The sequence below is a fragment of the Condylura cristata genome, unplaced genomic scaffold (assembly GCF_000260355.1).
Source record: "Condylura cristata isolate star-nosed mole 26May11 unplaced genomic scaffold, ConCri1.0 scaffold00004, whole genome shotgun sequence".
Taxonomy (NCBI): domain Eukaryota; kingdom Metazoa; phylum Chordata; class Mammalia; order Eulipotyphla; family Talpidae; genus Condylura; species Condylura cristata.
The window spans coordinates 50,864,791-50,878,984 of NW_004567105.1; the positions used below are offsets into that span (position 1 = coordinate 50,864,791).

Below are 14,194 nucleotides of genomic sequence, written 5' to 3' on the forward strand. Positions count from 1 at the left end.
TTCTATTCTTACCCATTTACTTTAGTTCAGAAACATGACACATTCCATGAATCAGATTTTAATAATTATACATTTTTATGATTTTAATAATAATTGTTATCTTTAAAATTGAAAGTTTAAAGTTAGCTTAGTGGTTGTCATAGTAAAAGTGTCATAACACCTTTAAGTGCCTCCTCTAATCTCACCTGGCAAATCATGGAAGCAATTTCCCAAATAGCTTGCCCTAGTAAATATTTCTATTGTCCATTATTAGTGAGAATTGTAAAACAAAAGTTTGCTTGGATTGACTTAGAATTAAAAATTGAGTTTTTTCAAAAGGATTTAAGGACTATTGGGCAGATTATTCTAAAATATATTCACTAAATTCATTAGCGAGATTTATTAGAATCTCTATAACTTAACGCAATCAGGAACAGAAAGAATCAAAAGCAGCAGCAGGTACATGGGAAACATACGTTTTTCAACTTATACTTCCTCATGGTTCTCTTGGATATCCTCTGGAACTGCTTAGAAGACTGAAGAATTTCATCTCCCAGAAACTCACACTGTTGAAGTTCAGCATGTCTTTGGGCCAAGAGCTTCATGGATTTATCAGTCACTGTTTCTATGAGGTCATCTACCTATAACATAGAGACATGAAGCCATGTGTTGGACAGTTTTGTCAGAAGTAAAAGAATGGGTGTTTTCCCTGAGATAAGAGTTCAGAAATTGGTGGACATTTTGCAAGTCCCAAAGTATTATTCTGATTCAAGTCATAGCAAACAGAGCTTGAAAACATACATTTACCACCCAGTGGTAAAGAGGTCTTATTACTTCTTAAAAAAAACCTATGTGCATGCTTTGGTTTTAATTGAATGCACTTAATATTTATTAGGCACACCGCATTATCATAGCAATCCTCTCAGAATACTCCCCACAATATTATATCTTAATGCTAATCATCAGCTTCTCCCATATCTTAGTGGAACTATGCATTCAGTACTGTTCTGACACTTTTGAAACACAAAAGTAAAAGCTTTTGTCCACTACCTGCATTTGCAGCTTTCCTACTGTCAAATCTGATTTTCGGAGAATGTTTTCCATGCTATGTTTCTTTTTTTTAAGTGCTGGAAAGTGTGGTCTCTTTTTTGATGAATATGGAACCTATCATAAAAATGCAAAATACACTGGATTAGGAAGCACCAACATTATTTCTGGGATGGGACTTCAGTAAGAATTCTCACCCTTGGGACATTCTCTTATGAAAACATTTGCCACATAACGTTGGGTTGGAGAACGTATTCATATTATTCTCCACGCTGCATGCATTTCCTTTGTGCCCAGAGCTCTCTTTGAAGAGATCTATGGGGTGCAGAGAAATGAGATTGTCTGGTTCTGAAAGAATATACAGTGTCAGGAAAAAAGCAGGTCATTCGTAAAAGGAAGAAGAAATTGCCTTTGCAACTGCTGAGCACAGCGAGAGAGTGGGGCTGTTGTGGACCAGTGCCCCAGAAAGCTCATTATCACTGGATCCAGTTGTTAATTTGGTCTCTTTTCTGCAGGTTTCCTTATTTTCATAGCAGGCATGTCTCCAAACATAAAAAGAAAGCTCTGGGTTCTTTTCTCTCCATGCCTGATAACTTTTCTATCATTCTTGACTTGCTGGCTACAAGTGCGTTTCCTAATAGTATTGCTACTGGAAATCATTCCTGGGCTATGGTTCCAGGCTAACGTATCCTTTTAAGTCATACTGGCTTCGCTCTTTCCCTTGTGCTTAATAATTAGCATTAGGACTATGGGGAGACCTATGCAAAGTAGGATGTGGGACCATCTCTTGCGTTACCCTCTGTCTGATAGCATTTACAGCTGAGACTGTTCAACAACTGCTCTGCCCTACCAGCTTGTCCAGGTTCTGAGGTCACACATAGAATCTTCCCTAATCCATCCAAAGCTGGATACCTCTTTTGTTTGCTCTTCTATAAAACTCAGTGCTTTTACCCCAGAAGCACTTACCACCTAGATAATTTCTAAGTTATTTCTGTACTTGTTGAATGCAGCCATTAAAAAGTCAAAAGCCTAAAGAATGAGGCAGGATTTGTGAAACAGGACCAGTTGGGGCAGGTGTGAATTGGTGGCAAGTGCCTCCTGCAAAGGGGACAGCGACTGCTTAGCTGTCCTGAATATTCAAGGGTCACTGCTTTCACGTCTTCAGGAAGACTTACTTGATATTTTCTTTTTTTTTTTTTTTTAAGATTTATTTATTTATGCTTATAGAACTGGAGTACATGCCAGAGGTGTGATGGGTGAGAAAATTCACCAGAGACAGAATGGGGAGCAGAATAGGAAGATGTACTGAAATAACACTGCTGAGAGGAGCAGCAGGCAGGCCAAGAGAGATCTGCCAGCCGTGTGAGTCAGCTCCCTGGCAAGGGATTAAACTCGTGCTGCAGTGGCTTTGGAGAGCTTCATGATACGATGCTTTAACCTGTTGCACTACCAGGGCGAGCCCGATATTTTCTCTTTTTTAAAGAGAGGCAATTAAGGCAACTACATTTTTGAGAAAAACCTTTGATAGCCAGACGTTTGATTTAATGTCTCAACTGATATTCATAATTTTTTTTACTTTTTAAAATAATATGTTTATTTTTACATCATTTTGTGCCTTTTTCCATCTCAGTTGTAATCCCCTTGGGCTTCCCATCACCAGTTCACCCATGTGCCATCACCATAGTCCAGTGCATCCCGCCCCCCCATTTTTGATCCCATTCCCCATAGACATTCATAATTTTAATGTAGACAAATGTTTTACCTTTAACTTTATGGTCAGTGATGCTTGCTTCCTAAGAAGTCTTAGTCTATTCTGAAATCAAGAAAGTATTTTGTCCTCCAGAAGTTGTAAAGTTTTACCTATACCACATGGATCTATATGCAAAGAGTTAATTTTTTGTGTATGCTATGACATAGGGATCAAGTATTATCTTTTTCCCAAGCAGATGTTCACTTGTCCCAGCAACGTTTATTCAAAAGATTATTCTTACCCCACTGTTCTGCAGTGCCATGTTTTAATTCTGTCTCTATTAAACTTAAGTTCACAAGACAGGACTGTGTCTATTGGATCATCTGGAAAGCACCCAAATCTGAAAATTAGCCAGCACATAATAAAAATGTGATAAATATAGCACCTGAGAGGCAAAATTTAAAAAATATGGGTGCTCTCTAAAAGTAATGCTGCAGAACAAACTGTTCAATGTTCTTTTTCTGTGCTGTCCAAAGCAACTTCTAAGTACATGTGGTTACTATGCGCCTGAAAGGTAGGTAGTGCAACTGAGACTTAACGATTTTGTTGAATTTTTATTACCTAAATGGTCAGATGTGGTTATTGGGCACTATGATGAAATGTATCATTAGTACTCGGCTTAATCATTTTAGAGTATAGAATGTACAACTGTATCTCCCTGGGTTTGAACCCTGGCCCTGATGCCTGGGCAAATCATTCCACCTCTCGGTGAAATACAGTATTGCTAGCTACCTTATAAGGCTATTGAGAGGATTCTCTCAGTTGGAATTTTTAAAGCAATGAAAAGGCCCTGTAACATAGCTTTAATAAGCACTTACTCACCTGATAGTATTCATTCAGGGTTCTATTTTCAAAACTAGTCTACAAACTTTGGGGAGTCCGGAACTGTCTAGTGCTGCGCTCTCTACACATGTGGTGTAGTATTATATAGACTTATGTGGCATTAAATACATTAATTGCAATTAAAAGGAAAAAAATCAACTCTTTTCAGTTGCACTGGTTACATTTCAAAGTCTCAAAAGCCACATGTGACTATTGACTACCATATTGGACAATGCACACACACCTCCTCACAGAAAATTCCTCTGGGTGGTAGTGGCCTCGTGAATTCCTCTCCGCACAGCATGCTTGGCAGACCTGATACTGACATACTAACATTTGATATTTGACCCCTTGACAAAGTCAAATTAAAGCTGAAAATTACACTGCTACCCAGATTGTAGTTAAAACTGAGCAATGTGAACTTAGAAGTGGAGGAATCAGACCAAGAAAACCAACTTTCTATGCCCTCAGTTCTTAGAGAGGAGACACTAACAACAGATTGAAAAGCTTTATTCTGAGGAGCTTGTGGTAGGAGGGAACTTGGATTTTACAACATTCATAAACGTTGACTTACAGTAAATCTTGAGGTGAGTTTACTTTAACATCTTACTTTTCGAAGTCCTGAAGGAAGAGATGTCACAGATAACCGCTTGGTGGTTCTCCTAGCCCTGAGGAGTGTATTTCCTCCAGTTATCTCCTCTGTCTCTGCTTCTACAACATCTAGTTGTATAGTTGCTTAGAAATAGGAGAAAAAAGCAATCTATGAGAATCATCATATATATTCTCTTTAAAGAAAGTTGAAAATAAAAAAAGAATTTGTTTTCCCAAATCACACTTAATCCTTCATATGTTCACCATTTGGAAGTGTCAGAAGTGACAGACCAGTCTTGAATAGGTCTTTTGAGATTTCAGTTTGCCCTCCTTTGGTTCTTCCTTTAACAATGATGGAATGAGAAACAGTACTCATCTAATAGGCAAGGTGATTCTTTCCATATTTGTTGTTAAATGAAGCCAAGTTTACATTTACTCTCAAATGTGACTCCAGATTCAATCATTCACACATCTTGATAGCTTTTCTTGTATTTTAGGAGCCATGCAAATCTTAATATTTTCCTTTATGTCAATTCAATTCTTATCGCACAATAGATTAAGGAAACTTGAAAACGCTATTGCAAATCAAAAACCAATACTATACATAGGTATTTATATGGCAAAACCAAAATCATATTATTGCCTGCAGAAGGTACTAAACTTGAGGTTCCCTTATGTTTACTTAAAAGGACAGGAAATGTGATCTCTTCCTTGAAGTAGTCAAAGGGATCAGCAGTGGTATTGAGAAAAAAGGTGTTTGCACTTTGTGTTTTGGCATCTGTACAACCCCTGAATCATATTATCCTGCTTGTGGCCTGTTAAGATTATCTTTTCTCCTAAACTCAGTAAATTGGGGTTCATCTTCAAAACAGGTATTCAGCTTGGAACCCTTTCTTCTCTGCCACCCTCAGCTGTCCAGCTCTTCCCCAAATCCTACATTTTCTCCCCAACCCCACAGCCTCAACTAATCCAAGCTAGTGCCACTCCTGCCTGAATGAATGTAGGGCCTGTTTGTTGTTCTACATGCATTTGCTTCTGCCCTTCTCCAACCTGGTCTCTACTGCTGGAACTCTACTTTTAAATTGAAAAAAAGATTATATACACCTCCAGTTTGAAAGTATGCAATGGTTTTATATCACTCTTAGAGAAAGTTCAAAATTCTTGTTTTTAAAGATTTTTTATACATACAAGAATTGGGGTACAGGCCAGAGGTGTTGGGGGGACAGTGAGAAGATTCACCAGAGACAGTGGGGTAGAGGTCAGAAAAGACAGACCCACTGAAATCCACTGTTGAGGGGAGCAGCCAGCGGGACAGGAGAGCTCTGCCACACCCTGTGGGTCATCTTCCCGGCTGGGAATTGAGTTTGAGTTGCAGTGGCTACAGACAGCTTCACAGTGCTGTGCTTTAACCTGCTGTGCCACAGGGAGGACCCGAAAGTTAAAACCTAGCACAGTTTGCAGTATCCTTAACAATCTTACTCACTAGCCTCTCCTTGCCCTTTTCTGTTCCAACCCCTTTGGCTTCCTTTTATTTCTAATTATGCCCAATATTCTCATTCATGGAACTATTTGCCCCATTTTTTTCCTTTTTGACCCTAGTTGCTCTTCAGATCTCAAGACAGGGAGGACTTTCCTGAGCCCCACTCCCAAAAGATAAAATACCTCATGATGTGTTTCAGTAGTGCCCTCTGCACCCACTTTGACATAGATGCAATTATCTGCATGACGCTCGCTGAAACATCACTCTGCTTCAATTCCATGGGTACAGGGACTGCATCTGTTCTGTTTGCTACTCTATATTCTTAATATTGTGACAAGCAAGCCTGTCCCTCCCTGGTGGCGCAGCGGGTTAAAGCACTGCACTAAGAAGCTTAAACCAGTTCTGCATGAGTTCGATCCCCGCCTGCCCCAGAGGAGATCCACATGGTGTGGCAGACTTCTCCTGACCCGCCCGCTGCTCCCCTCAGCAGTGTACTTCGTCGATCTGCCTGTTCTGCTCCCTACTCTGTCCCTGGTGAATCCTCTCACCCTCTGCATCTCTGGCCTGTACCCCAGTTCTGTATGAATAAATAAATCTTAAAAAAAAAATATTGTGACAGGCCTACAATAAGCACTTACCAAATATTTCTTTAAAAACATGAGAGTCAGTGGGGAAGAGTGCACTGTCTTTGGGCCGCTTAGTCAGGGTCATGACATTTGAGCTGCAGCCTCGGGGAAGAGTGCACGGATGGGCACGTGTCCGAAAGAGTTGATGGTGAGAATTTTTTTAATTCCCACAATCACATAAAAATTCAACTCATGGATTAGGGGGAGGCATTTAATCCTTTGTTTCCTGCTGGGATGTCCAGCTCCAACAGCATAGAAGCCTGTCCTCTTTGTTATTTTCAACAGAAATAGACAGGTCAGTTCATACCAGGTGATTGCTAGTTGCTTGGATGCTTGAGTTAGTGACTTTTCCAGGAGACTGGGCTTACTGGAAAGAGCAACCAGCTGGAAGCCATCAGTTTTAGTTTTATGTTTTTAGGAAGACACATACATACCAGGTTTGTAACCTTGTCACTGTGTGAAATACGTAATTATGTATGGATTCCTTACATGTGCATAAGGGTTATATATTTTTCCTGATGCTGTGCTTTAAAGGACATTGAAAAACTACAGAAGATGTTTAGGGTGGTGAAGCTCCTGTATGAACCTGCAGTAGTGGACATATTACATGATGCATTTTTGAAGCCCGCAGAACTGTACAGGGAACGAGTACATGCCAATGTAAACTATGGACTTCAATTAGTACTTTGCCACTATTGGCTCATCAATTATAACAAATATACCACACTATAGGTGTACTTTAGATTATTACAGGTTGGATTCCAGACTGCCGCAATAAAGTGAGTCACACAGAACTTTTTGGCTTTCTGGTGCATATAAAATTAGGTAGTCTTCTAAGTGTGCAATAACCTTTTGTCTGAAAAAGCAATGTACAGCCTTAATTAAATGTGACACACAGACACTACGTGAACACAACTTTTGATAAAATGGCAGCAATAGATTTGCTGGATGCAAAGACGCCACTTGCATCCACTTGCAAAAAATGCCTTATCTGCAAAACTCAATAAAGTGAGGTGCAATAAGACAAGGTATGCCTGTACTGTAAGATGTTACTAATAAAGGAAACTGTAGGTGGGAAAGGAGAGGGGATATATGGGAATTCACTCCCTGTAACCATCGCTAAGTTTTTCCAGTAAACCTGAAGCTGCTAAAAAATAAGGTCTCCAAAACTTAAAAACCTAGGAAAGAGAATGAACATGCAAATATTCATGGTCTTTTTAGTCATGGGATACCCACGACACAGCACTGGTAACTGGAAAAAATACTTAAGGTTAACAGTTCAAATGTTGATTTTTTTCCACAAAGCACATAGGAAGTATATACAATGAAAGAAAATGTCCTTTGTGACTTACCAGTCATAAATTTTATTTATAAAATTCCCACTACACCCTCCACAGTTGGGAGCAGCTGTTTAAAAGGCTGCATCACTATGTTCTCTGCAAATAAAAATTTAAAAATCCTATTTTAGCTTTATTTACATATATATATAGTAGATACAGATATGTATATATGCAAACTATATACATGTGCATAATATTTAAACAAAAAGTGACTTGAGACTGATTAAATCACTAATCTATATTTGACAAGGAAAGATTTGGAGGGCAATCTAATTCAAAGCTTTCCAAAATGTACCTGTATCTCAGTCACCTCTTTCTAAAAGACAGACTCTCATTCAGTACACCTGAGTAGAACCTTAGACACCCCCCCCCACACACACACACACACACACGCCGGCCTCTCAAACCAGCTGCCAGGAGTTGTTATTTTTGGCTACAAGAAAATCAACCTAATTTCATTATTCCTCTTGACCTCAGCACTCAGCCCATCAACTGCATTTTAATTACCGTTCTGTGAGAGCTTTCTCATTCTTGGTCTGGTAAATAATGTCGGAGATGGAAGCTCCTTGACAATTCGAGGAAGAAGGCTCTGTGTGTTTGAAAGAAGGGTTTCCTTGTGACTGATGGAGCCTTCTCTGCTGACACATGCTGGCTTGCTTCTATGCTTGTATGAGAGCATTCTCCCCCAAACAGCCTTCACTTTCTTTATCAAATTATTTTTCTGTGTTTGCTGGCTTTCATGAAACTCCATGTCACTATCATTAGATGATTCTTCTTTGGGGATCAAGACATTTTGTTTCACTAAATTGGTAGACACAGCTCTGTGCCATCTAAAGAGGATCAAAAGAATCTGTGTTAAGGAAACTGAAAAAATTAAAAGTCAATAATTTAAATCATCACCAAAGTCCAAACTTAAATATGAACAAGTGATATCATTCCTAAAAATAAAATTGAAGGCCAAGATTCAAATCACAGAAAAATAAGCCCAAGCCACCATTTGGTATTCTGTCAACAAACTGGAATAAGATCACTGTCTCACTTAAACCTTATCCCTCCTTAATAAGTAGTTTATATTAATCTTCATTTTGCTAATGAGAAAATGGAAACACAAAGAGATCAAATTAATTGACCAAGTGCAAAATGCAGTTTTCAATCCAGGTATGGGACAGTAAAACTAGTTTATCTCAAACTGGCAATCTTATTTTAGTGACAGCTTAAGGTAGTATTTGCTGGATTTGGGAACTCCAAGGCTACAGTGATAAGAGAATATGCTAGAATACTCAATCAGAATATAGTCTTCAAGAGCCCATAAACACTGTGTTTATATAACCATTTATTTAAAAAAAAAAAACCTCAAAACTTGTCTATCAATCATTTTAGTTCTTTTAGTAAAACTAAAAATCATTTGCTAATAGTTTTCTACATATCAAGCATTTTCCAAATTCTTTCAGTTGTATTATGTAATTTATAATATATAATTTATACTAACATCACCATTTTACAAATGAGGAAATGAGTTTCATATCTCTGTTTCCCGTATATATATGTGTGTGTTCCTGCCAGTTGCCACACAGATTCTAGTGGGTCCTCTTCATGTGCAGCGATGGTCAAGTACAGTTATGATGCTAACATTCTGGGAGATGACTAATGCCAAGTGGGTCCACTATGTCTGGCAGACAGACAAAGGAGAGTCCTGGAGCCTTCAGTGGGTTTTTCCAGGCTTTAGTGCCCTTTCAGGGGACCAGGTACACAGGCGCACCAGGCAGGGAGGTTGGCACAGGCTAGGCGGGGGTGACTGGGAGACAGGCAGGCGATCGAGCCACCTGCCCCCTGCCCCTTCTCATGTGGCCTCTCTCCTGTGTGGTCTCCACACAGCCATGCTCTGCACCTGCCCCCTGAGGACAGGTTCCTCAGCAACCTCACCCTTATCCAAAAGCAAACAGGACACCACTCACCAGTTACCTGTAAGAGACTTGATGCCTCCCTTAGCATTCTTTCGGTGGCTTTCTCAATCGCTTAGGATTTCCTGACCTTGGCACACCAGCTTGTTGCCTTATCTGAGTTGGCTTTTTGATACCTCTGCTGCCTGGCTGCAGAGGACGTGGCCAGGGCTTCCTCCGCAGCCAGCCTTGGCTGCTCTCATGCCTGCCTGCCCCTTTCCTAATTCTAACCCATCCATAGGGCCATTGCCTCTCCCAGCTGTGCCCACCATGCCTCCCTGGGGGGTGAGCACCACCACCCTCTGTGGCCCAGAGCATGCTGGGCAGTGCACAGAGCTGCTTTAGGCCACCGAAGCCCACCAGCAGCCCCTGGGTTTTCATCTCAGGGGTGTGCAAATGATCCTGTTCACCCCCCAGGTACCAGTCCATCAGTTTTTTTTTTTTCATCTTTGTGTCACCACTGGGTCCCGCCCCCTCAAGCCCCACCCACATTCTCAATCTATAATATAATTAGCAAATATGATTTTGCTATAGGGCCTAGGAATAGAACTGTTGTGATTTTTGCCATGAATATATATATATATACATATATATAAAATCTCTTTCCTTCTTCAGTTTTACATATGTTGGTTGAAAGTAAATTCATTTGGCTGTGCTGCTTTCCCTTGCAGCCATTGTTACTGAAGTAGGCCTCTGCGGCCTGTTATTTTGTCTGTGGAAGTTCAGAAGTGGATACTTTGGGGCTATTGAAAACACCTCACTTTTTTGACATGTTGGAGCTAACATTCGTGAAACTGGTAAGAAAGAAGCTCAAAAAAATATAAATCACCAAACTCCCAAGTTAAAATGCCTGTTTTATAGTTTTGCCACTGGCAAGAAATAGCAGGTCAAAACTGTTGTAACTTCACTTTGAAGACAATGCACATGGGTGGAATATGATATTACATATTTCAGCATACAGAATTGCTGAGAACGGAACAAGACCCATCTATGGGGCTCTTGAAAACACCTCACTTTTTTTGACACGTTGGAGCTAACACTCATGAAACTGGAATACTGTTGTATTTCTGAATTTTCAAAGTAATATTTTTTGCTTGGGACACGTGATGTTCAAGATTCTGAGACTGAAATATCTTAGTATCAGTGTTTTTGCATCACATCCCACCTTAAAACAAACTGCAATGGGAAGGAGGGGCTTTTCCCCATTAAAATGAAAACTTTTCTGATCATTGTGGCCCTAGGCTCTCAGATCTAATCTATACGTAAATGCAGCCTCCAGTTGCCAAGACTTCAGTTATAAATGTGCTGCATAACAGGTGATGCAACCATTTCTAACACAATGGATATTGTTTCACGCAAATGTCAGAGAATCTCATTCAACATAAAAGAAAATGAATTTCACTTACTTACCTTTCAATCCCCTTCCTTTTGAATAAGCCATTTTTCTTTCTGGCTTGCTGGAATCTCCGGTACTGGCCTACTCTCCCATAAGCCACCTTAAAGGGCTCTCTTATATGAAGCTGAGGATATTCCATCGCGGTCAATACCACCTGTTAAAGCGGTTTTAAATTTCATTGACTTTTGTGCTCCCAAATTTCAGAATAGAAACACCTACGAAATGAGGCGCTTTTAACTTCTGGGCTGTGTGGCATAAAGTCCACAGGAAAATTTTGTAATCTCTTCCTTATTCCCTTCTAGGTGTTAGAGACATCATCTGTGGGAGTGACCATGTTTACCACTTCACAGAGGTCACCAATGATGTATTTGACTGAGCAGTGGGAAATTCCGTGGAACTTTGTGGAAATCGTATTGTAGATTATTGAACCAGGCAAAAGCAGAAATGGTGACCTGGTAGTCTAACCACTACTTTTTGGCCCATAAATAAAGCAATCACAGTAATTGATGTGACTGATTATAACATTCAGATGTCTGAATTCCAGAGGAAGGACTCTATAGGTATTCTAATGATCCAAACTTTGGTTTGCTCACTCAATGAAAGCCAAAGAATGGTCTCTGTTCTTCTTCTTCTTCTTTTTTAAAAAAAGATATATTTATGTATAGAGAACTAGGGTACAGGCCAGGGGTGCAGGAGCAGCGAAAACATTCACCAGAGATAAAGTGGGCAGAACAGGCAGATTGATGAAGTACATTGCTGAGGGGAGCAGGGGGGGAGAGAGGAGAGGGCTGTTGCGCCATGTGCATCCCTGGCCAGGGATCTAACTCCTGCTGAAGCAGTGGCTGGTAGTGCTGGGCTTCAACCCTTTGTGCCACCAGGGAAGGCCCTGTTCTTTCAGTTCTGAGGGACTCACCTGAAAAAGCCAATTCTTATTTGGTCATCTCACAGTGTACCCAGAAGCATATTTTACTATAGCTTGAAATTATGTAGTGGTTTCTCAAAGCACGTTTTGGGAAAATTGAGTACTTGGTCTACTCATCCCTTTCAACATTTTCCCATTACCTTTGTGGAAAAGAGCAAATTCTACCTGGGTTGGAACTTATTACCACAAGGTGGCAGCAGACACTAGGCTTTATTCCCATGACTGTCATTGCTACTTTCCAGTTTTCTCATTGCAAGGTAACTAAATATTAAAAAGGAAAACTCAAGAAAGTATTAGGAACTATATTATTCTTCTTTCTGTGCTTGCACCCATCCATAATGTGGAGCATAATCTGAAACTTTTGTGTGCAGATGTAGTATAGTAGATCTGGGGTGAGACTCAAGAATTTGCATTTCGAACAAACGCCCAATGCTGCTGCTATTGTTGATCACACTTGAGTAGCGATGATTTTGTAAACTCCACTACTGGAGATAAGAGGTTAAAAATGGTCAAGAATAAGAAATGTAACACTAAAGGGTTAAAAAGGTAGGCTTGAAAGTAATACCTGGATTCTTATTCCAGGTCAGCAGTTTGGTCTTAATCAATTCCCTGTCTGTAAGGAAGGGACTCTAGCTAATAGAGTCCACAGATGAAAGGAAGGCAGATGATCTTTTGAGAAACTCTGGAATATATTATTTTACACCTGATAAACTTTAGCAAAATTGGTATGGGTTCTGGCCCTCTCTGGTGGCGCAGCAGGTTAAAGCACAGCACTGAGAATCTAAAGCTGCTTCCCATGAGTTCAATTCCCGCCTGCCTCTGAGGTGACCACATGGTGTGGCAGACCTTTCCTGGCCCTCCCGCTGCTCCCCTCAGCAGTGGGCTTCGTCGATCTGCCTGTTCTGTTCCCCACTCTGTCTCTTGTGAAGTCAGCCTGTTCTGCACCCCACTCTGTCTCTGGTGAATCCTCTCATCTCTGCTACCAACACACCTCTGGCCTAGACCCCAGTTCTTATATGCATAAAAAAATAAATCTTGGAAAAAAAAAAAAAGATGAGGGAAAACTAACCAGGTAGAACCCATACCAATTTTTTTTTAAAGATTTATTTATTAGTGCATACTAATACTGTGGGAATACTAACAAGGATATAAAAAATAGTGAAACTTCACTAAGTTAAAAAAAGAAAAAAGGACTTCTTAAAGAGGTGAACTTTGAGGTAAGATATTTACTATTGAAAAGGAGACAAATGGTGGTGTGATCTTATAGAAGTATTCCAAATACAGAAAACTACCACAGCAGTCATTCTGAAGCTGGCAGGCACTAGGCTATGCTTGAGTGCAGGAAGCAGAACAATGTGGTAGAAAATCAGATCATGAGGAAAGGCAAGTTGTGTTTTGTGTTTTAAAAAGATTACTGTGTGCACCTTCAAAATGCATTGGAGGAGGAAAGCTATGACTGTTGAAAAGTCATTAGGTAGTCAGTTGATCAAGGTTGGAGATAATGGTGGTTGGGGTAGAGTGAGATGAAGGTGTCTACTCAGGAGATATTTAGAAGTATAAAATTGAACTGAAGTGGATATGGGAAGTAGTGGGGGGCTGAGCAGAGAGAGAGAAACTGGATTAAGAATTTAAATCGCTGCAGAACTTCAAGTGTGAAATTGTAGTGGTTTAACTAAGTAGGAGATAATGGAGCCTGAGAGAAATCATCAACTCAAGAGTCCATCATAAGTCTACTTTATATCAACTGTCCTTCATAGGTTTCAAGCTGTGTCCAGGGGATCATTTCCTGGGCATTTATAAATATCCCACTGAACAGTCAAAAAGGCTGGAGCAGGGCAAAGTCTGGCTAAAACACAATCCTCTTTGTTCTCAATCTTATTCTTCTGTTGAACACCTATGAAGTCATATAATCCTATTTCGCTAACCGTAACAACAGTTGACTCCTATTGAGATCACCATGGACTGAAACCAGTAAGTTACAGATTGCAAACTTGATAATCTGCTGGAGGGAAGCAGGCAAATATGAAAACCATGGGTGTGACAAAGAGAGGTGAGGCCTGTGGCAAAGTGTTGCATGCTTGATCAATCAAATGCTACTGACTTTCAAAATTTTAAGAAACCATGTGTATTTAAATTGTGGTACATTTAAAATATATGCCATATTTAACTTGTGGCACTCCCAGAGATCTTTTATGTAAAGGCTCCATTCAGGTAGTCCATGGTCCTAAAGATAAACCACTCCTGTCTCCACCCTTCAGGTTCTAACTAAAATGCATTAACTTGGATTCTATCAGCTTCTGG

General features: G+C 40.0%; 1 protein-coding gene across 1 annotated transcript; it reads right to left on the minus strand.

Moving 5' to 3' along the window:
• Positions 1-398: 398 nt before the first annotated feature.
• On the minus strand, positions 399-11,146 carry LOC101628600 (putative uncharacterized protein C3orf49). Its single transcript, XM_004676556.2, has 5 exons — positions 10,986-11,146; positions 8,143-8,465; positions 4,209-4,333; positions 1,030-1,143; positions 399-620 (listed from the first exon to the last, which is right to left on the minus strand). The coding sequence occupies exons 1-5, from the start codon at positions 11,108-11,110 to the stop codon at positions 423-425; spliced, it is 885 nt and encodes a 294-aa protein (XP_004676613.1). The 5' UTR covers positions 11,111-11,146; the 3' UTR covers positions 399-422.
• Positions 11,147-14,194: the final 3,048 nt, after the last annotated feature.

Coding starts and splice junctions, on each gene's coding strand:
- LOC101628600 (XM_004676556.2), bottom strand. CDS start 11,110: ATGGAATATCCTCAGCTTCATATAAGAGAGCCCTTTAAGGTGGCTTAT. Junction 1,144..4,208: donor TTCCTTCAGGACTTCGAAAA/GTAAGATGTTAA, acceptor TTTTTATGATAG/GTTCCATATTCATCAAAAAA. Junction 621..1,029: donor TAGGAAAGCTGCAAATGCAG/GTAGTGGACAAA, acceptor TCTATGTTATAG/GTAGATGACCTCATAGAAAC.